General features: G+C 44.6%; 1 protein-coding gene across 1 annotated transcript in view; it reads left to right on the top strand.

The window, feature by feature from the left end:
* Positions 1-21,511, top strand: part of T265_02757 (hypothetical protein) — a gene marked incomplete at both ends in the record, with an annotated part of 72,687 nt that overhangs the window by 28,866 nt on the left and 22,310 nt on the right. Inside the window, 5 exons of the mRNA XM_009167072.1 lie at positions 142-247; positions 9,882-9,931; positions 10,760-11,089; positions 16,785-16,874; positions 20,245-20,355. Of these exons, the coding sequence (XP_009165336.1) occupies positions 142-247; positions 9,882-9,931; positions 10,760-11,089; positions 16,785-16,874; positions 20,245-20,355 (687 nt within the window). The remainder of the gene's footprint in view (positions 1-141; positions 248-9,881; positions 9,932-10,759; positions 11,090-16,784; positions 16,875-20,244; positions 20,356-21,511) is intronic.

Below are 21,511 nucleotides of genomic sequence, written 5' to 3'. Positions count from 1 at the left end.
CAGTGCTTGTAGAAAACAGACGGGACACAGAAGCCATCATCCGGGTTCATTTGCTGAAAGGCATATTTGGTTATCCTTCTTTATTATGTCACGATCCATCTTGCTATTCACTTTTGTTGTACACAATTTCTTTTCTGTAAGGTGCACCTGGAAGGAATCGAACCTACTCCGGTTCACCAACAATGCATTCAGGTCACGGGCCACCTTTCCGTACTACCTATGTGCCTTCTTCACCATCTAGACGACCGTAAGTGCTGGGGTAATAATCGGTTAATTGTGCTTTTTACGGCAATCCCACTGCCATATTAAGGTGAACACCATTGTCGCTTTTAGTGTCTCGTAATTTGTGTGCACTGACTAACCGATGGTGGTCGACCGAAATCCATCGCATAAACTGGGCATGAAACTGAATTTTAATGATATCCCAGTCACTGAGTTACCGCGGTTTCTTTCACAGGCCGGATAAGAGTATGTGAACAACAGAGCGGAATTATCTTGTTATCACCGATGATTATGAAACTTCAAAGGAGATGCTAGTATGTTATGTTCACGTACACGCCTGACAAGTAGGAACGAACGCAAGGGACGGCTTTGCCACAGAGTAGGTGATGATAAATGGTGACTTTGCATGAGCCAAAGTCGGTGGGTAACCATTCGCCAAATTGAAACAGAGAAAACATCATCACGGCTATCGCGATCACAAATCAGAGTGTGTCTTATACAAGACTGAGTCCAATCAAATGAACGTAGAATTGCTGAACAAGCCTAATATATATCCAAACTGAACTAACGTATCGACGATGGGCAAGGGCGTGGCTACGAAGATGGGTTGGCTATTTTAGCTGAGTGCACGCCTGGTGAACCGGACACTTGACACGCGATGCTGTTTCCTCATGGTGGCTGATTTGAAAAAAATCCGGTTGGAAGTGAGAAGAGGTTGTTGTACCTTATTTTGAGTCGTAATTCATTCATTCTTCGTTCCGTTCTGGCTAAGCATGAAACGCAAGTCATTTATTGTAGCCCGTCGCCAGTGTACAACATCAACGGTGCTAGAGTGTAATTTCCGGCCGTTTGTGATTCGATGTGCTAAGTACTGAGGAAAGAGAGCACAAAAAAAACAAAGTTTTCATTCTTGACATGTGAAAATTCCTCTAAATTTCCTAATCTGAACCTAAACATTAGGAGCTGCTGAAATAAAACGATCATGCACTATATGCAGCTGGTTGTTAACTGACTCGAAGTTGATGGAATAAATATTTGTCAAATTTTACGGTGACTCTTGAGTTGGAAACAGGTGACGGCTTACCGGCACCGAAAATGACCGAAGGTTTCTAGGCATCTCGAATATCGTTCCAGTTGAAAAATGAGGCGGCCTGGTGCAGCACATTCAGTTACTTAAAACATCATAAAAAAGAGATTCAGCTGGTTCCCAGGGGAGTCACCTGTCAAAACCGAATCGATTTGCAAATGAGTGTAATTCACTAATTTCATGAAATTCGGGTTCAGGCAGAACATGAAGTTGGTAATGTGTTGAAATATTGGTAGCTCAGGTGAGCTTATTGGTTGTTGATCGGGTGGCTGCGCACCGATGATGTCTCCTCGTATGGTGACGAACAGTTTGCAAGCCAATTGCCAAGCTCGGCGAACAGATCAACAGCCACCTGATCAACAACCAAGAACATAAAGTCAACGGAAACTCAGGAACCGCGCCTACCTGATGAGCTCCAAGAAGAGCGGAACTGGTTGTGGGTTGTCGAAGAGTGAACACAGAATAGATTTAGAATATGTTGACATTCTGAGACGGCGACCAAGATTCACACCGCAGAGACTAGTGTCCGAGGCTGTGGAGATTGCCAGGCATCTCAGCGTCAAAAGAATAGGGGGGGGGGGGAAAAAGAGCAAGCATAGGGAGTGTTGCTCCAGATCAACCGAGAAGACACGAGGCGGTGTAAAGTTATCAGTCAAATGGTCTGGGCTTAAAAGTACAAAATTCAAGCGGGGTAAGATCCACTTAACCACCACCCCAACCCTAATCCAATTATCCTGACATCGCTTACAAGCGAACATAATTTGTGAACGACCTCTAAGAGGAACAGCCCATGAAGGTAACCTAGACCGGAAAAGCAAGACCACAGAATCCGGATTCAGTATGGAAACACCGGCTAACCGACAAACAGGAACTTTACTCTGACACCGAGCATTGATCAAGTCGGCTAGTAGTAAGAAATCTCACCGATTGTTTCTCTAATTGCCTCAAAAATCTATCAAACTAGGGACTTATTCACTAAGCCTTTTGTGTCAAAAGCTAAATGCCGTCCAGCAATAAATCCGCCAACTGTTTGCCAAGCCTCCCTGTAACCAGTGATTTTATTGTTGAGCTTTTCTCATACAATGGCATTTCGACAGGCCGCAAACTTTTCTATCACAATAAGTTTAATATTATAGCTATTCAGCGGTAAGGTGTCTTTGAGTACACTGAGAGTGGATTGGTTGAATTATTAACAATAAGACGCTGACGGTTGCTAGCTTTGCTAAATATTTGCGGGCAGTTTTTTGTACATGCTGATATGAATACCAGTAAATCAGGGCGCATACTTTGATGCTTGGGGGTGTTCACATGCGCGACGTATCCTACTGTCACAGCGACCTGGTTGACGTCAAGGCGAGACTGGCTTGTGAATACTCGGCGACCGACGCAAACAACGCGCCGCAGACAGTTGTGCTCCCCATTGTTGAATACACGAGTCAGTGCTGGTCAGTATTTGAAACTGACAGCAAAATGTTCTTTAGTGGACGGTGGCCAGACATACTTTATGCATGCACCAACCCCCCCCCCATGGTCGGAGGAGCTCAGCGGAATATAACTCACTAAACAGTACGTACGTGCTTGCGAACCGTTTCATTACGCACATGCTTCAGTCTGCCATACTACTTGGTAGGTCAGGCCTCACTGCCGTACAGTAGGTTTACTCTGACGGTGGTTTTACTTTACGTTCCCGGCTTCAAAGAATTTGGCGAAGCTGGCTCTTGCTTTGATGATGTGTGCATTGAATTTTACCAGAAGAAACCATTCTTTAGGTTGTGGATATTTCGAGTTGCTCATTGGAGACATAGAGTGGCAGTTTGAAGACGTTCTTCAATCTGAATCTTGCCCAGCATGTGCACTGCCCAACGAAGGGGGTGAGATGGCTCAAGTGGTTAGATCGCCGGAAAAGCAAGACCATAGAATCCGGATTCAGTATGGAAACACCGGCTAACCGACAAACAGGAACTTCACTCTGACACCGAGCATTGATCAAGTCGGCTAGTAGTAAGAAATCTCACCGATTGTTTCTCAAATCGCCTCAAAAATCTGTCGACCTAGGGACTTATTCACTAAGCCTTTTGTGTCAAAAGCTAAATGCCGTCCAGCAATAAATCCGCCAACTGTTTGCCAAGCCTCCCTGTAACCAGTGATTTTATTGTTGAGCTTTTCTCATACAATGGCATTTCGACAGGCCGCAAACTTTTCTATCACAATTATAGCCATTCAGCGGTAAGGTGTCTTTGAATACACTGAGAGTGGATTGGTTGAATTATTAACAATAAGACGCTGACGGTTGCTAGCTTTGCTAAATATTTGCGGGCAGTTTTTTGTACATGCTGATATGAATACCAGTAAATCAGGGCGCATACTTTGATGCTTGGGGGTGTTCACATGCGCGACGTATCCTACTGTCACAGCGACCTGGTTGACGTCAAGGCGAGACTGGCTTGCGAATACTCGGCGACCGACGCAAACAACGCGCCGCAGACAATTGTGCAATGACTATGTAATTTTGCTCCCCATTGTTGAGTCAGTGCTGGTCAGTATTTGGAACTGACAGCAAAATGTTCTTTAGTGGACGGTGGCCAGACATACTTTATGCATGCACCAACCCCCCCCCCCGGTCGGAGGAGCTCAGCGGAATACAACTCACTAAACAGTACGTACGTGCTTGCGAACCGTTTCATTACGCACATGATTCAATCTGCTATACTACTTGGTAGGTCAGGCCTCACTGCCGTACAGTAGGTTTACTCTGACGGTGGTTTTACTTTACGTTCCCGACTTCAAAGAATTTGGCGAAGCTGGCTCTTGCTTTGATGATGTGTGCATTGAATTTTACCAGAAGAAACCATTCTGTAGGTTGTGGATATTTCGAGTTGCTCATTGGAGACATAGAGTGGCAGTTTGAAGACGTTCTTCAATCTGAATCTTGCCCAGCATGTGCACTGCCCAACGAAGGGGGTGAGATGGCTCAAGTGGTTAGATCGCGAATTTACTGACCACAGGGTCCATGGTTCGAATCCGATCACTGCCTCTCGACTTCCCCTGTCTAGGCTTGGGCAACCTGGAAGTATCTCAGCCCTCTTTCTTCCCCCCGGATGGCATTACAGCTGGGCACCGGAAGGGTGTTGCAGCTGAACGACCACCCAACGAGATGCTGATCCAATCAAGCAGACGATAGTACAGGCAAGATCCTGATTTCTACATCGTATGATGCCAGTAATCTGAACAGCGCGGGACAAAGTGGTCATGAGACCATTCATTCTCAGTTGTTGACAAGTTGGTCTGGGTTCGTTCCCCTCCGTGCCACAGTTTCGCAACCGTTCACACGTTGTGAGCGAAACCTACTGGGTATTGGAGAACACTTTTACCTCTAGTTCCGTTTGTCTTCTCTGGTAAGCCATTGTCAAGGTGATCTAAGGCAAACCGTTCAAGGAGAGAAGTCCGTAAAGCAGTAGTGGACAGTGAAATTTCACCTCACCCTTAATTACTTGCCTGTTTACTGGAAAATGGCTGTGATCACGTGATCACCAGAACTGACTCTATCTATTCACAATAAAATAGGTCCCGCAGCCAGTATCAAGGTTGTCAGTCCCTGTCGTCTGGACATATGATGTAGCAACGTCATATTGCCGACTCATACCTAAAGTTGACATATTCTCAAAAGTCTAGAGCCCTTGTACAGATGCTTCACGTTGCTTTTTGGAAGTATAGTCATTGAGAGAAGAAATCAGCCGAGCAACCCTCAGAATCCTCAGTCTCAGATGTACCCGATCCAGCAATATCCCCACGCTTATGCGAACCCGCTCTCCGGATGATTCTCACTCGACTGGTTCTATATTCCTCCGTCAGCGCATTCATATTTTCACGACACGTTCACAAGCAGTCCACGAATGAGCAAGACTGTTTGGCACACAAATGTCGGTAGGCCAATCACGAGAAGACCTCACCCGGACCAGTGCAGCTTTTCCCACCAAGATGTCGGAAAAGAAAGTGTGAGAACCTTGAATCAGTTAGCAGACACGCGTCTACAACCTTACATCATCCACCATCAAACCCGTTGTGAATGCCAAACTGAAGCTACTTGATAGAGTCATAAATTTCAATGCAACGCAAGGACAGTCGAAGTCCACTGACGTCATTCCGACAATCGAACATCAGAGGCAAATAACAAATCGCAGCTACCGTCAAAACCCATGGACCACATGCAAGCCAGCCATAACCTGAACAACAAGAAGTCTCAAAAGCACTTCTCTCCAATAGAGCGATAGTTCTCAGCCAATCAGACATGAGGAACGGAGTCGATTATAATCGTAAATAGGAACACACACGAAAGGGATGCGCTTGCACAAACAAAAACACGTAACCTCAAACTATGCATCTACTCAGAAAGGTGGAAGAGCTCGTTTGGTCATTGCATCCAGAGACGGTCTCTGCTTCATTTTACTATGGCTTAGTGAAGCTACATAGACCTGATTTGCCTCTGTCGTCCGTTGTAAACTATGTACAAAACACCTAGCCTGCTTTCTCAAACCCCTTGAGAGAACTGCACTTCACACACACAACTACAACTCAGAACATCTGACTCACAGATCGGATGATCAATGTGTGTAAGTTTTGTTGGCTTTGACGTGGCCTCTCTACTAACAAACGCATCGGTAACAGAGATAAGATGAGTCCTTCGATAGGACGTAATGCGACCTGATCGTTCTTCAATAACTGCGGATAAAGCACCAAATCCGTTTCCGCGTTACAGAATAGACTCTTTAGACAAACGGCTAGAGGGGAGATGGGTTCCACTGCGCACGATTTAGAAGGCTGCTTACAAGAAGTTGGTATAAGTAAGCTGAACACTTGCTGGTCGTTATCGAAATCAGGTGGTACTGACGTCTTCAACGCACATGCACGCATATATCAGATTTCCGTTTGGAAGAGAAACAGAAGTTGACAAGATCTGTTCACTGGATTGCGTACTACAACTAACAAACAGTAGCGTTGTCAGTGTCAAAACATTGGTAGCTCGGGTGCGTTTACCGGTGGTTGATTACCGTTGATCTATCCGATGAGCTCGGCAGTTAGCTTACAGACGTTTCCTTTCTAGTCAAATAGACGTCATCAGTGAGCATTTGAGCATGTAAACTCAACAGATGGCCACTCAACTGACTATGTCTCCTAGAGCGAGGGCGAAGAATTTGCAACCTAATCACCGAGCTTTGCGAAAAGATCAACAGTCATCTGATCAACCACAGTAGGATACTAGAAACAGAATTTTGCTGAAAAGAAGCTTGTTAATGCTCTAACGAAACCCGAAAACTAGTTATACGAAAGAGAAAACGGGGAGCACTAACAATGTCCGCTTGTTGAGTAAAATTATTGCAATAGATATATATGCAAACAAGGGACTTATCGTTTTGCAGGTACAGTTTGATGAATCCTGTTGTAAATCCGGATGCAGGTTTCGTGTCTTCTTCGCTGTTGTAACAGCCACACGTAGTCCTGGATATCCGTGAATGAAACGCCGTAAAGATCCTGAGCGGCTCTGCTCCGAGCTGGGCGACGTGCGAAGCTCTGTTGAGTTGTGTCGTGTTGCTGTGCTGGCACCCTATTTGTAGGACCTTTGCGTGTGTGTGGGTGTCAGCACATGACTTTTTGCTACCGTATCAGACGGTAGACAGTCGATATCGGATGTGTATCGTGATTTGTACTATTAGGAAAAAAACGAGGTCTTGGGATGAAGGGCTTGACTGTGAGCTGTGTAGTCAAGTTAGTCACGATTGTAGCGTGATTTGTGAGTGCAAGGAAAAAAATAGATCTCGTGATCCAGCGATTGGCGGTGACCTGTACAATCATGTATGTGGCGAAAGGGTAGCTACAAGCTCAGTCGAACAGACATTTGTGTTCCAACCATGACAATGCGGTATGCATTAGGAAAGTCACAGTCGTGAGTTGCTGTCGAACGTTTGCTTCATCAACTAAATCCACGGAGGGATTGGACAAGGAGACTAAATTCATTACTTCGATTCTGGGGAAAAATGGTTACACCGACGTTCTTTGCAAGTATCCGGGACTATGGCACAAAGGTCAACGCAGAAACAACGCAGTGCCTTCCACCGGTGATAACGTCCTATATGGGTAATATGTCTGAGGATATCAGGAAGGTCAGCTTCCTGAAAGCAGCCACTGAATGCCCGAAATCTACCGAGGCTCTCAGCTCCGCTATATGTTGACCAGACAGACAACACCCCTCAATATGCAGCGCCTCACAGCCTTGTATCAAACCCAGGCAGCGAGAGTCGGTGTTGATCAAGTTCAGAAAACGCCCCCGCAATATGCAGCACATCGCAGCCAGACCGCGTGCGTCAGCATTGGGCCAAGTTCAGACAGTATCCGTTGTACATTCGCACTCGCACGCACTCACGCTCTCGCACTCGCTTGTTCGGAATATAGCGGTTGTGTTCCCTTCTGTAAGTCTTTTTTCTCCGGCACTAGGCACTGGAGCGGGTCAGCAGCAGATACCACAGGTTGACAAATCAGCAGATATAACAGAGGATATGGACCGATTCTGAACCACCAGCATTGGAGTGGCATTCGAAGCAGTGAGCACAAACGGAAGAGGTCCGGTCCGTTTACAAGACACTCAATCGATGATGGAACGAGAAAACTGTGTCTGCAGACTACAATGCAGCGATTGTGATGCGTGTTGTATTGGCCGGACAGTTAGCACTGAGGGCGAAAGAGCATGAACGCTGTTGCAAGAGACAATCTGGGGTGCAGTAAAACTGGATAAACTGGGACATGACTCAGTAGTTACTATTCACTTACTACTGACTGATCGTCGAGGAAAATTTGACCAACCCACCATATGGAAGCACGGTTGCTGTAGCCGTACGGAAGCTCTGTTAATCAGGGAGCCTGTCGGATGATGCAGGCATATCGCCCACCTGGCACACAGTATTACCACGAAGAGCCATCAGGTGTCTAGCGGACGTTAATCAGTTAATCAGTTGTACGCCAAACATCAGTTCACTGCATATACGTATTATGATCACCCACCATTGATATTAAGAAACGTTCACCTGCCGAATTTCATCCACCCCCACTCCTACCCCTTTTTCGTAACCACGGATTCCAAGGCACTCATGTTTGACTATGCAGGTCACACACTGTAAACAGGATGCAAATCCATCGATATACATTTTCAGAGGGGGTCGAAACGTTGCCATTAACCGGACTTCTTGCTCGTGCGAACCGTCGTGTTTTTTTTCACAATTACAATATCAATCAGCATAACGCCTAACGTGCTCACACACTTTCGACTCAATAGTGGCTCAGACACTTTATGGTTGTTTCAAAGACGGGTCAAATGACGTCATTTACTTGACAGGACTGCAGAACCAGGCAAACGCTATGACTGAAAAAGATTGCTGTTCGCGTGGAGGGATTTTGTAAATCTAATGGAGCTTTCTTCCAATAAGTAAAACCAATCTATTCTGGAAGGCAGAGGTGCACTGCACACCTGTCCTGTTCTTGTTGGAAATAGTTAGCAGTGCGTGGCTCATGATGCAGCTCATGAAACAGCTCTATATTACTTCTCAGATGTTCAGCATAGGTTCATCTTAACTCACTCGCAGGACGAGATCCCCTTTAAAGGTTGAAATGGATGTCTCAGTGTAAAAAAGCCAGAAACATGAACAGTATAACCCGCCCAACAATGACAAAGTATTCCTCCAATCGTGCTGAGTTAGAAAAACAGGTTCCATTCCGTCGTTTCTCGAATTTGCGTTTACACTTTTTAAAGTTTAATTTATTTGCTGTTTTGAGTTGGCCGCTTGCCCTACTAGGTGCGGAAATTAGTAGTAGCCGGCTGTTGATCTCTTCAGACGGTCTTGCGACTACTCATAAGTAGTCAAAACGATTACTCCGAATACTCACCACTAGTCCATGGGCTTCCGTTTGATTGAATGTCCTTAAAAATGACGCGATCAGGTTTCAATAAATCCCAGCCACAAGATCACTTCCTTATATGAGCATAGTGAGGTTGGACACGTGATCCTGTGTAGTCAGGATCTTCGAGCTCGTATCCTTCTGGTCACGTGTCCGCCTATCAGGCTGCAAAATTTAGTGAATTTCGATTGTGTTGTATTAGTTTGTTTGAGTTTTTCGGAATCTAGTATAGAAAACCCCACTTAAAAACGGTTGTAAACATTTGCTTATAAGTGGTAAGCGGTGCTAGTGCGCCGTACAACTCTGGCCATCAGTCCTTCGGGGATTTCACAACGTAGTTCAAATCCAATCACGGGGCTTTTGCAAGCCAGATCACAAACTCGGCGAACAGATAAACTACCATCTAATCAGCGATTACAGCAAGATCGTGTCCGGTCCTATGGATACAAGGGGATAAAAGGTGCTGTGAAAGGCACGAACCAAGTTGATTCGGTACGCACAGTCCACTAATCGTGGATATGGTGAGCACTTAGCATGAATGTTAACCTTATGGTAGTTCACCATTCTCATGTACCATTACATTTTGCACTCCAACCGAATGAGTAAGCTATCGTTATTTTCTTTTTAGCCGTCAATGGGGGCAGTCCAGTTATGATGAACAAACTGCTCGCTTCACAGGTAAGTCCGAGCATGGCCCAGTTCTGTTGAAAAAAAGATGTGTGCTTCTTCAAGTTTTTATTTTACGATCACCAAGTGAAACAATTTTGGTAGGTGTCACAAAAGACAATAGCTTTTCAGAGACGATCGGCAAGACCAGACCGAACCAATCGCTCCTAAGTTATGTGTGCTGATGGGGTCAAGTGATGCGCCAATTTTATTGGAGAGCTTCAGGCAGGTCTGTTCCGTCCATCTTATTGGTCATGCAACAGGAACCAGCCTGTGTGTGACGTTAGTTTGCAAATCGGCTGTTGGTGTAACGCAAATCAATATGTGTGCAACGCTGTGCTTTGAGACATAACCATCTTCTCTTCTACACTATATCGTACATTGTCCATGCTAATCCTGTCGGAAGCTTTCGTGTCTTCATTGTTCGCTGTCGGAACTGTAACGTCCTCATCCAACAACATCTTCTCAGAAGGCGTAATAATGATTCCTACCGGTTGAGCAATCTCTGAAAGACTGAGCCAGGCAGTTTGTATTCCGGATGTAAAACGTTTGTGCATACGACCCATATCAGTGAACTGCAGATTTTGCGAGTCAGGATGGACTAACGTGTGCACAGTTTTGCGGGATTCTGTTCCGGTGGAAGATAGCGATCTTGCCAGTGTGTGCGACCACAGTTGTGTGTCACTGATACCCTCGGCGTGCTTGAGGAGAACGTGTCTTTTTGCCTTTTGTGATCTGTTTGACATTGCCTTGTTGAGCGTGGAATTTTCACAGGGCCTTGATATATTTTATCCAGGTTTTCTGTATCTTATTGCCAATATTTACGTATACTTTGTATAGATATTTCACCGGGAGTGAGTCCTGTAAGAACCCCATCAACTCGTTTACTCCGATCTCCTGTGAGTCCGCCGCTTCGACCATCTGGCTACGATCGCCGGCATGGTGGTGGAGTCCTCGACACTGGAAGTCAGTCGGATACTGGTCTCATAGGTGATTATGGCAGACGAGGATGGCCTTCACATGAATACGGTGGAAGACGTCCGTACCGAACAAGCCGAAGCGGACGAATGGACTTTCCTCATCAGCGTGGTCGACCCCAGAACGATCGTCTCTTCCATAGCCCCGGACGTGTGCCAGGTTTAGAGGAGTTTCGTGGGTATGGTGCACTAGGTGAGCTATATTTGTAGCTACATTTGTGTCTTGTCATCTGTGACTGAAGAAGTTTAATGGTTCGCTCCACCATTCTGGCGTTGTCTAGACACTGTTGAGTGTTTTGTTCACTTAGAGGTTGAGCTAATCGATCAGCGTCACCTTCTTGCGGAAGTAGCCCACTTCCCCGACCACAATACCCACTTGTGTACCAACACAGGTTCCTAAATGCCCAGTCTTTCGCGGACAAACACGGGATTTTGTCGTGTGCATACATAACTTTTTCTCTGCTATGCTTTCAATGTGACCCATGAAATGGCTGTATGTCGCTTACTGATGGAGTAGCCAGCATCATTCTACCGCAAATTGCGTGTCTTTACAAATACGTGAGTGTTTTTTATTCTGGCCAATGTCTGTTGAACAGAAAGCGGGCCGATCGATCAAACTGTCTACGGTATGACTAACTGAGTGAGCACCCGAATGCTTAGTTGATTGGTTACCTAAGCGACGGATATCTGCCCCAGAATAACCACTGTTCAGCTAAAGTTGGAATAATTTGCGTTGCCAAATCACGCGATTAACGGATTCACGAATACCTTGCGATAATCCTGGAACAATGCTTACTGTTCCTGCTAAGTATGCATAATTTATGAATGTGGAACCACGGAAAGTAAATATTGTGACGCAAGTTGCTTGCTAACTTCGTCCAAAATACTTCTTTCTCTTTCATGCAACATATAAACTACTTGAAAAACTTCCGAAAACTCTTCACCAGCTCATTACGGTTCCGCCCTTCTTGGGATTCATCCCGGTGGGTCAGTCTTCTTATTTCAGTTAACCTTGTATTCTACTTGAACACTGAATTTTACGCATCTGATGACCCAACCTTATCTGCAAATTTATTTGGTGTTAAAAGGAAACTCAACTGCTCACAAGGTTGCGTTTCCCGTGAAAACCAAATTGGCTTGTATATAGGCGTATTTGTCGAAGCGGTCCAATTTGGGTTGAGGTAGAACATAAAGTTGACGCGAACTCCGGCACTGCGCCTACCTGATGGGCCCAAGGTGGAAGGGCGAAACCGGTCGTGGGCTGTCGAAGAGTTTTCAGCAACCTTGAGAGTAGCTCGAATATCGTACAAACTGAAACATGAGTTGAAGAACATCATAAACGAGAGACTCACCTGAGTCTTCCGTGAAAACCAAATTGATTTGCAAATGAGTGTATTTGTCAAGACTCAACTGAATTCCAGCCACATCTCTCGGTGAGGTGGACTAAAAGTCTATTTGAAGAGTTACCCTCCAACCTTTCTCACTCGCCCTTCTACCACTGTTTAAGTATGTTCCGTCTGTGAGTGATGGAAACTGTAAAATTTGAGGGGGCTGCTTTCCTAAGAAATGTGCTGTCAAAAACCAGTATTTTCGTGGCTTTTCTCTCTTTTGAAACAAGCGGATACTGGAAACCCCACAACAGGACTGTGAGTGTCGCATTCTGGCTGTAAATTCTCAGACCATAACGGACGTTGTCTGTCTAGAATAGAGAATTCCATAAGTGCCAGAATCCACTACGCCACCTGTTCATCCACCCTAGCAACCATGGTAGTTTACAATTGCAAAAATTCGTCTCAGATATTATTGTATATATATAACATTAAAAATTAAATACACATCGTATTGAAAAGCTTTTCAGCAAGGTGTGGGACAATTCAGTGATCAAGGTGAAAAATAACTCCCTACTCTTGAAAAAAACACTTAGTGGTGCGGAAATTATCCAGCAGACGGGGTTGATTCCTGTTGAATAGAGTTACGTCAGAGGCGTCTCCTCGATAGAAATAACTAGCCTTCATCATTGTCAGCTGTAATAACCGCGTACTTGTCGTACAGTGGTTGTAGCTGCCGAAGTTTCGTTCACCGATGATTTGGGGGAAGGAGGAGGTAGCTGTGCATTGCAAGCGGGAGCTGATAAACTGGTGCATAATCCAGTACTGTCAGTGGGCTGTCAAGTATGGCGGGGGGTTCGAAAAGGAGCTATGCATTGAAGGCAATAGCTTGAATGCACGAGCGCCATTGAGGTCGCGACTGGGCCATATCTGACAATGTCTCTAGCCATTGATGTGACTCGTCTCTGGGTCCTTATCCAGAAAGACGGCAGTGACCAGCGCAGCTGAGTTTGCTGGTAATGGCTTTCATACTTCGCTGCCAAGTCATTGTTTGACTGCCTCTGGCTCTCTCGCATCCTGGCCTTAGATTTTGCCTTTGCCTTTCAGTCAACTCTAAAACGTGTGTCATTTTAAAATCCGAATTCTGTTACTGGGTAGTTAATAGTTATTAGTTAATAGGTAGTTAAGTATTCATTTACGCGTTTATTGGCACTGAATTTCCACGCCTGAAAGATACACGGGAAAGTTGGTAAATATGCACAAGGCTGTGGCATATTTTAACATCCAAGTCATTACGATCGGACAACTTTTGTGCACAGCTGTGTTGAAAAAACAATGGGGATTCGTAACAGTACAACACATGCCGGTGGTTTGTCACTGTGTACGCGAATCCAGGCGTGTTCTAGCAGCTAGTACCGAACGTGCACTACCAAAGAGTCGAACAAAGCCGGTGAAGAATACCCTCTGAAGTGATAAGAAAGGGTAGAACCTTTGGTTTATGAGACTGGTCACTCATTGCGACAGTCAATTAGTGGCACAGTGTTAGAGTTTCCATTAAGGAATGAATATAGAATAGAAACACAAGGCGTCTAACCTCTGGTTCCAGGTTCGTTTAAGCAAGGGGCTCATTGTAGTGATACGACTCCGAACCAGCAAAGTGATCCTTTTGACGGGCTGTCTCCTTTTGAGTGAAGAATTCGCAGTAGTGTTAGCTCGGACGATACTAGAAAATTTGTGTTACACTACCAGGCACGACAATGTGTACGTTGTGCAACTGATATGGATGACGGGGAACCTTTCACTATGTTTCACTCAGAACAGCAAGAAACCCTGGTATCAAATCAGTCAATAATTGGCTGAAATTGGTCGATCCCCCGAATAAAGTCAAACACAAATATATTCCGCACTTTTGCGTTGATTTCGTGTTAGTCCCCCTTGAAGATGAATACCCGTATTCAACCAACCAAGCGTGTACTGATGGATGAACAGTACACAATACCTTAGCACAGTTTTCTGTGCTTCAAAGAAAACTGCTGCGATTCAACAAAAGATCTCACCATTAGTGCACTGAGGGATACTGTATAGGCATAATGCTCATCGTGGTCATCCAGCCTTGGATACCTCTCAGTGAGGCTAGCTAAAAAACATACTTTTTGGGTGGGGCACTTCACTCGGGAAACAAAAACTATGAGAAGATAAAGTTGTCTGTAACCACCTGTCCAGCAAAAGGTCATGTTGTTTACTCTGGACAGTTTTGAACTCTTGCGAACAAACTGAGAGATCCGGAACTTAAGTTTGGCAATCCACCAGACTGTCTCGATCGGCCAACAGCTCTTCACCACACTCACTAGTTCTGCGAATCGATCGATTTGCACGTGTTCGTGTGGGAACCAACCTTAAACTACCACCCAACTGATCACGTGTGCAGTGTACTCTACGCCTACATGGTAAGTAGGTCACACCAAGGCTCCTCGATTTACTCTCGTACAGTGTGACCACAGAGGCTGTTAGCTCTTGGTTTCAGAGTGTAATCGATTCAAAATCACTTATCCCGACACGCAGTTCAATAACGCGACTTGAGTTGACACACAATCTGAGCCTTTCAAGACTTCGAACCAGACTTCTTCAACAGCTCCAGTGTGGTCGACCAGTGAGATTTTGTTATATTTCAAATATCAAATTATATTTCGAAAAAAGTGTCGTTCGCAAACTGGACCAAATACCCAATAAGCCACCAACATTCTGATTTTGTCGGTTTGGTCAAAACTTAGAACAATCGAGCCACAGACCTTTCGATCAATAGATTCCCAAAAGAAGATCAAGCTGTCCCATAACCCTACTTATTGGAGGCATTTTTCGCTGTCTTAAGGCTGAGTCAACAGTTTATGAGTCCATCTTTGTCATATCTATGATGGAGTGTTGTTCAACCCATCTGGTTGAAACTAGAACAGTTTTCTCTGCCCCCCTCCTCAATCCCTCTTGCGGAATCGAGTCCGGGATCTCTTCTGATTTTCCTATAAAACTGCTGCATGCATTGTCAGTTCTAGCTTGGGTGCATTGGGTTGGATGAAATGACCACACTGCCACGGTTTTTCTTGAGCGGGGTTACAATAAGAAATGTGAACACAGTTTTTCTTGATTGTTTGAAACTTGGACAACCAACAACCACGCTTAATCTTTGAACTGAACCACATGCTACTTGAGTGATTCGGGGCTGTTGAAACTTACGGACGATGTTCTGACTATGTTGTCTCAACTCAGGTTGGTTTGACTGAGGCTTTGCATTGTTCTTGAACACTTTTGCAACTAGGAACAAGCTTACTACACTTAATCGAAAAAAAACAGATGTGAGTTATTTGTAACTAATCCATATTTCGTCATAGTAGGAAGAACTCAGGGAGTTTCTTAGCATTCCTCCCAGTGTAATAGGTCATGCGAGCAAGTTAGAATCCTTGAAAGCTATTAATAACGTTTACATAACTCCAAGGTTTCAAGACCTTTAATGACTCCATGTATCCATGCTCTTATACGTGTAGAGGCAGAGAGGAACTACGTAGAGCGGTCGACACGTTCGAGTGATGCTATGCAATCTCTACACGGGGGCACAAAATAGCCACGTTTGATGACCACCACACCAAATTTGGCTTAGCAAACCAGTGTTCCTTATCGGAGGTGATTCTCTCAGAGAACTCTGAAGGTTATCAGGTTGGAATAGAAGTGATACTTTCGGTTGCCGGATCAGTTTTAATCTACCCTTAGCAATTTCGCCATCTTTTTGTATTACTGGTGACCGATTAGTGTCGTTTTCATTTTCGCAAACATGTCTTCAACCTATGTACGGGTTTTAGGCATTTATCACTTACGCTGGTTTCCCGTTTCACTGTAATGTGAACACACTGTACAGGATGGGCCCAAACCAAAGTTATCTGACATGCTAGTCGCCCACCGAATGCCTCTTCAGACATAAGCCTCAACAACAGGGACGTATGACACGACAGCACATCGTGCCATGCTGTTTCCATTTGTTAGCCCGACCGGCAGTTTGCATGTCGCGCTTCCATCTCTTCCTATTCTAGTGTTACCCACTGTTTCAAAGTCAGTTTCGATGTACTCATGCTATTCGCCCTTGTATGATAATTACTTTGCTGTTAAAAGTTAAGTTCCCCTCGTTTTCCAGGAAGCTAGCGAGACATTCTTGGAGATGCCTTTTGGCAAGGACGAAACAGCATGTGACTGTTCGGATAGGTTGATGTCATTAGTAGGATTGAGAAAAAACAATGAAAAGTGTCGTAAATGATTAATTACCGGGCTCTGTGTTGTATAAAAGCTTACACGGTTTGCCTGATACCAATGCAGTTTGGGAAAGGTTTACCTGTCTGTTTACGCCTCATTGTTGTTTCCAGCGTGTCGGTTAGCTAAAAGAAAAGTTATGGAGGTGAGACTCCTTTAAAAGCCGCCTTCAATGCAATTAATCTCTTGGAGCAAAATCTAGAAAGGTGAACTATTTGTTCGCAGTTTTTTCTCTTTTCATTTACCACACCCTCCTCTCTTGGCCTGTAGATCATGTCCCGGAAGCCGCGCTGATTACACTCAATCGATTATCTGCTTCAACTCACATCTGGTATCGACCTGAAATGTCTCGAACTCAATGTAAGTTGTTCAACAAGTGTAATTAACAGCGCCCTCGGATCATTTATTTCATGCCTTTATGATATGCAGTTGAGTGCCTTGTCCCAACAGTTTGCGCTAGGATCATCCATCATTTTCGAAGTAAATGGTGAACACTTGTTAAATGAAGGCCACTCATTTATTTGGCCGTGTCTTTAAAAATTAATGTACCTTCATACAAAGTGCAACCCTGTGTAGGGGAGATGCGGTATCCATCCAAAAAGGCTCTGCTGGGACACATTTTGTCACCAACGCTGTTGGGATCTCCAAATCTGAGCGGAACAAACAATGAGTTCCCATTTGCTGCTGTCTATACTTGGACAAACTAGCGGTATCCCAGGTTTCGTTTTCCCTTCTGTTTGCATGTCAGTCTTGCACAGTAAGGATGTCAAAGCTGAATGTTTATTAATAACAGTATTCAAAGGGAGTTTTTTCCGCAAGTGAATCCAATCTATCCCGGAAACCCGAGAATCAGCGTACAATTGTATCATCCTCATTGAGAACTATCAAGAGTGTTCATCCCACAAAGCCTGCTTGTTTTTCATCTCCCTTCATTGGAAATTGTTACAAACAGAATAACCTAATTCCGTCCAGCGCAGCTCGATGAGAAACATAAGTGTGCGATAAAGCGAACAACCCAATGAGATTTCTCCTTAATCTTCCAATTCAATAAATAAGTCGGACACACTAATCTTGGCTTCTGTTCTTTCTGTGGCGCAGACTTACACGTGCCTCTACTCTTATCCGTCTCTGATAATCTCTCTTACCAACCAGCAGTGACTGGTCTCTAGGGCCTAATGTCAAAGAGCCAAATTCTTTGTTCTGTCAGGAGACGGCAGGCGGCATGTGTAGACCCGTACCTGAAGTTAAGGCAGAGCAGGTGTGTGTGTATGTGAGGGAGATTGTAAAGTATTAATCCAGTATGAGGAGAGTTTTATTATCGCTTATCATATGTGATGCTCCCCAAAGGCGTAGCGAGCAAATCCACGTGAATGACAACCCCAAGCTAACGTGACCTGATAGCTGTTTAGAAGGGCTTCCACATGACCGTTCGATTGGTAGGACTGATTTTGACAGGTGTTCAGTTCTGTGAACTCGGTTCATTTGTTTAGTAGTACTAATAATTTGAGGCTATTTTCGGAAGTTGCTTCGCTTGGTCTCCATGTTGCTCTTAATGATTAAGATATAACGAGATGGCAGAGTGGGATTTGCCGTACTGTTCCAACAGTGGTGGTGGTGCATATGTCTGATTTTAGCTTCCCAAAGTATTGCTCACTGGTGACTGACCGCAGTCAAAGAATCTTTGACTATCGATCAAAATTTATGATAGGATTAATTTTGGCTTATCGCAGTTATGGATGTAGTCTGTTCGTAAACGAGTGAGTCCAAAGGTGGTTGCAAAAATGAGGGCAGGTTTGCATTTCCCCACTTAATAAACCCCTGAATACATGCTTAATGGAGAAATTGCCTATTTGTAGATGTAGCCTGAAATCTATGTTATATCTGCTGATTCGTCGACCTGTGGTAGCTGCTGCTGACCCGCTCCAGTGCCTAGTTGCCGGAGAAAAAGACTCACAGAAGGGAACACAACAGCTACATTCCGAACCAGCGAGTGTGAGGGCATGAGTGCGTGCGAGTACGAGAGCAAAAGTTACAACGACCCCACGCTATTTGACATTGATCCAGGCTGTCTGATCGGCGTTAGTGAACACCCGTCTGAACGTTGATCACATGCTTCTGTGGCGTGCATGAACACTTATCAGCTTTTACTGAACTGATTGAACGATTGACTGGCCTGGATGCTTGCCGGCTTTCCTGTTGAGATTTTGGTGGAGCAGTAGGTTCCGGGCGTTCTGAGGTTACTTTAAGGAATCTGACCTCCTTGATACTATACAAAACCACTCGCAATTAGTTGGTGTACGCTATCATCATACTGACCAACAACAACTCAGAGTGAGCCGACAAATAACCTAGAGTCCATTCGACCACTGTTCTAAATATGACCTATAAACTTGATGTCTCACCCTGAGAGGATATCAACCAGTCGGACAAAATAATTAGAGTTCGGAGGTCGAACCATAGATTCAGTTGGTTCGACTAATTGCGATCACTCTGGCGAGAAAGTTGAATTTAATTTTAGATCAGGTTGATTGGTGAATTGATTGCAAATGTTTTCTCACCACTCGAAATGCATCAGAGTGCTTTGTTATATAATGGCGCGAATCGATTAAAAATTAGATTTTCGCTTTGTTGCTCCGTGCCCAAAATCAACACACAGCAAACCCTATTCGTCAGGTATACCACTCGATACAGGGCTGCACATGAAAGCTGATACCACCTTCTTGTAATGTCTGGGTGGATAAATCATCAAACCGCTTTACCAAAAGGTCATCCGGTCGGGTCAATTCGAACTATGCAGATCTTTGTTGAAGATCTAGCCAAAATGTCATTCGTACGTTCAGTGGGCCATTCCGAACCAGCCTACCGTGGACTCTTGTCGTATGTGAACCGGTGCTTAGTACAGCGGGGAGAATGGTCGCAGATACTTGTGAAAATAGCACGTTATATTGAGAACTCGTTGAGCGGATGATGAAGTACAGCGACTTGGACTTTCGTCTCATGCTTTTGAGGGTTCAACACCAAGAAGAAGCACACGCATTACATGACGAATCAGTATTGCTGAAACAATTGACTGTCACATTTAACGTACCCAATTTAACATTTTCTCTTCTGTGTATTTCCCAAGCATATATTGGCTGGTTAGATGGACCTTAATGGAATCTCACTCAAATATGAGGAGCACTGGTGTCGTGGCTCATGTATTGTAATAATCAAAGCGGGCGACCGAATTGATCTTCTGGTGTGATGAGCTAAAGGAGTCGAAGCAGGGTCGCATGATTGCGTTTGATCACAACAAAGCTGGGGCAGATTCATCGGTACAGCAACGATATCACCTTCGAGCATTTACTCTCGATCCTCTTTAAAGCCAAATACTCGCATAAGGCAACACTACGCGGTAATTTCGATAGATTCAACTCTATTGACGTGAAGATATTCCTTAAGTCAAAGGATTCCTGAAAGTTTGGAATACCAGATGTGAACTCGTCAGTTAATCATACATGTCCTCGGTGAATGCATTTTTGCAACACTAAGTTTACCTCCATGAATCCATTTCCAAATCTGTGCAATATTGGACGTCGCGCTATAGTTTGAACCATAAACCCATTCAAATTTTGAGTTTGTGTTTTTCTCATCTCGCTTGTGGCACTTTACATACGACCGAAATTATGTGAAATTATTCTTGAAAGACTTGGTGTCTGACACGCAGTTGTTTTTAAATTTTCCTCAAAAGCCATTGACCTTGTTCGGGCGGACCCACCTGGGACGTTTGTCGTCCGAAACAGTGGGAGCTTTCCGCGATCATTTGGTCTCGTGGTCAAAGTGTCCCGCGCCCAACAGGCCGGTAAGTGCAGTTGCGTTTCCAGTTGGATTACCCCCTTTTACTACTGATAAACTTATAGTAGCACGAAAGTAAACTACATCTAATTTGTCACTTCAACACCGGCCATCGAACTAGAAGGTCCCTGTCGAAATAAAGCATTAGCCAGTGCACGTGGGAATTTGACAGGTCAACTTGACAGTTCCCCAGAAAGAATCCTGATGTTGCGCACCTGAGACTATCATGGTATTATAGAAATCGTTGAAGTTTTCTGTGGAACTTTGACCAAGCACTTCACTGACCTGGGGTTCCGAACTTCGTTTTCACCGTAATTCATGGTCATGTCAAGGAGAGAATGAACGCACCGAGTCCCATCAAACCTGTGGCTTTGGTGTATTCGAAGATTTTGATGTTCAGTACTCAGGTTACTACTGCCAAATATCCCGCCTAGGGCAGACCTCTAATCCCACGTGCTTGTGACCCAAAATCGAAGGCAGCTAAAAAAATAACTCCTAAATATGGCGTAAGATCAAAACGTCTGGTGGCATCACTGGAAGGTGAGAGAGCCTGGTTACCCTTATTTCATGTGAACAGATAGATACTGTTTTCGGCGGTTCATTTATGAATATGGAAACACCTGTGAACTCAGACTACACGTATTTAGCTCTGGATTCCCATGGCAGACGAAAATTTGCAGCGGGGAGCTTGAAGTGCTTTTTTTTACAATTTTTTCAGTATGAGAGTGCCGTGTTCCGCATTTTTGCTATTCTTCTACTTCCATTGGGGATGTGATGGGTAAGAGAGGTTATTTTTAGAAACCAAAGTGCAGAATTTTTGGCAAAAGCAGTCTGATGCTCCATCCGGATGAAGGTCGTACAAGTCGTACAAGGTCCCTACAAGAGAAATGAATTCATTCGGAAGTTTGTGAACATAATACGTTCCTTGTATTCTCACACTTCCGGACGTGTGAGGGTGTACGGAGAGCGCTCCAAAAGCTTCTGCACACAAAGCGGTGTCCGTCAGGGATGCCCACTTTCTCCATTCCTTTTTACCTTTGTGATCGATGAGATAATGAGGCGAACGCTGGAGGGTCTCCAAAACCCTGGTGTTCAAATAGCCTGTGAAGAAAACCTTGTCGATCTGGAATATGCAGACGACATCGTTCTCATGTTCGAAGAGG

The sequence above is a fragment of the Opisthorchis viverrini genome, assembly GCF_000715545.1.
Source record: "Opisthorchis viverrini unplaced genomic scaffold opera_v5_35, whole genome shotgun sequence".
Taxonomy (NCBI): domain Eukaryota; kingdom Metazoa; phylum Platyhelminthes; class Trematoda; order Opisthorchiida; family Opisthorchiidae; genus Opisthorchis; species Opisthorchis viverrini.
The sequence above is the reverse complement of the archived record's forward strand: the minus strand, read 5'-3'. Positions and strand labels throughout refer to the sequence as shown.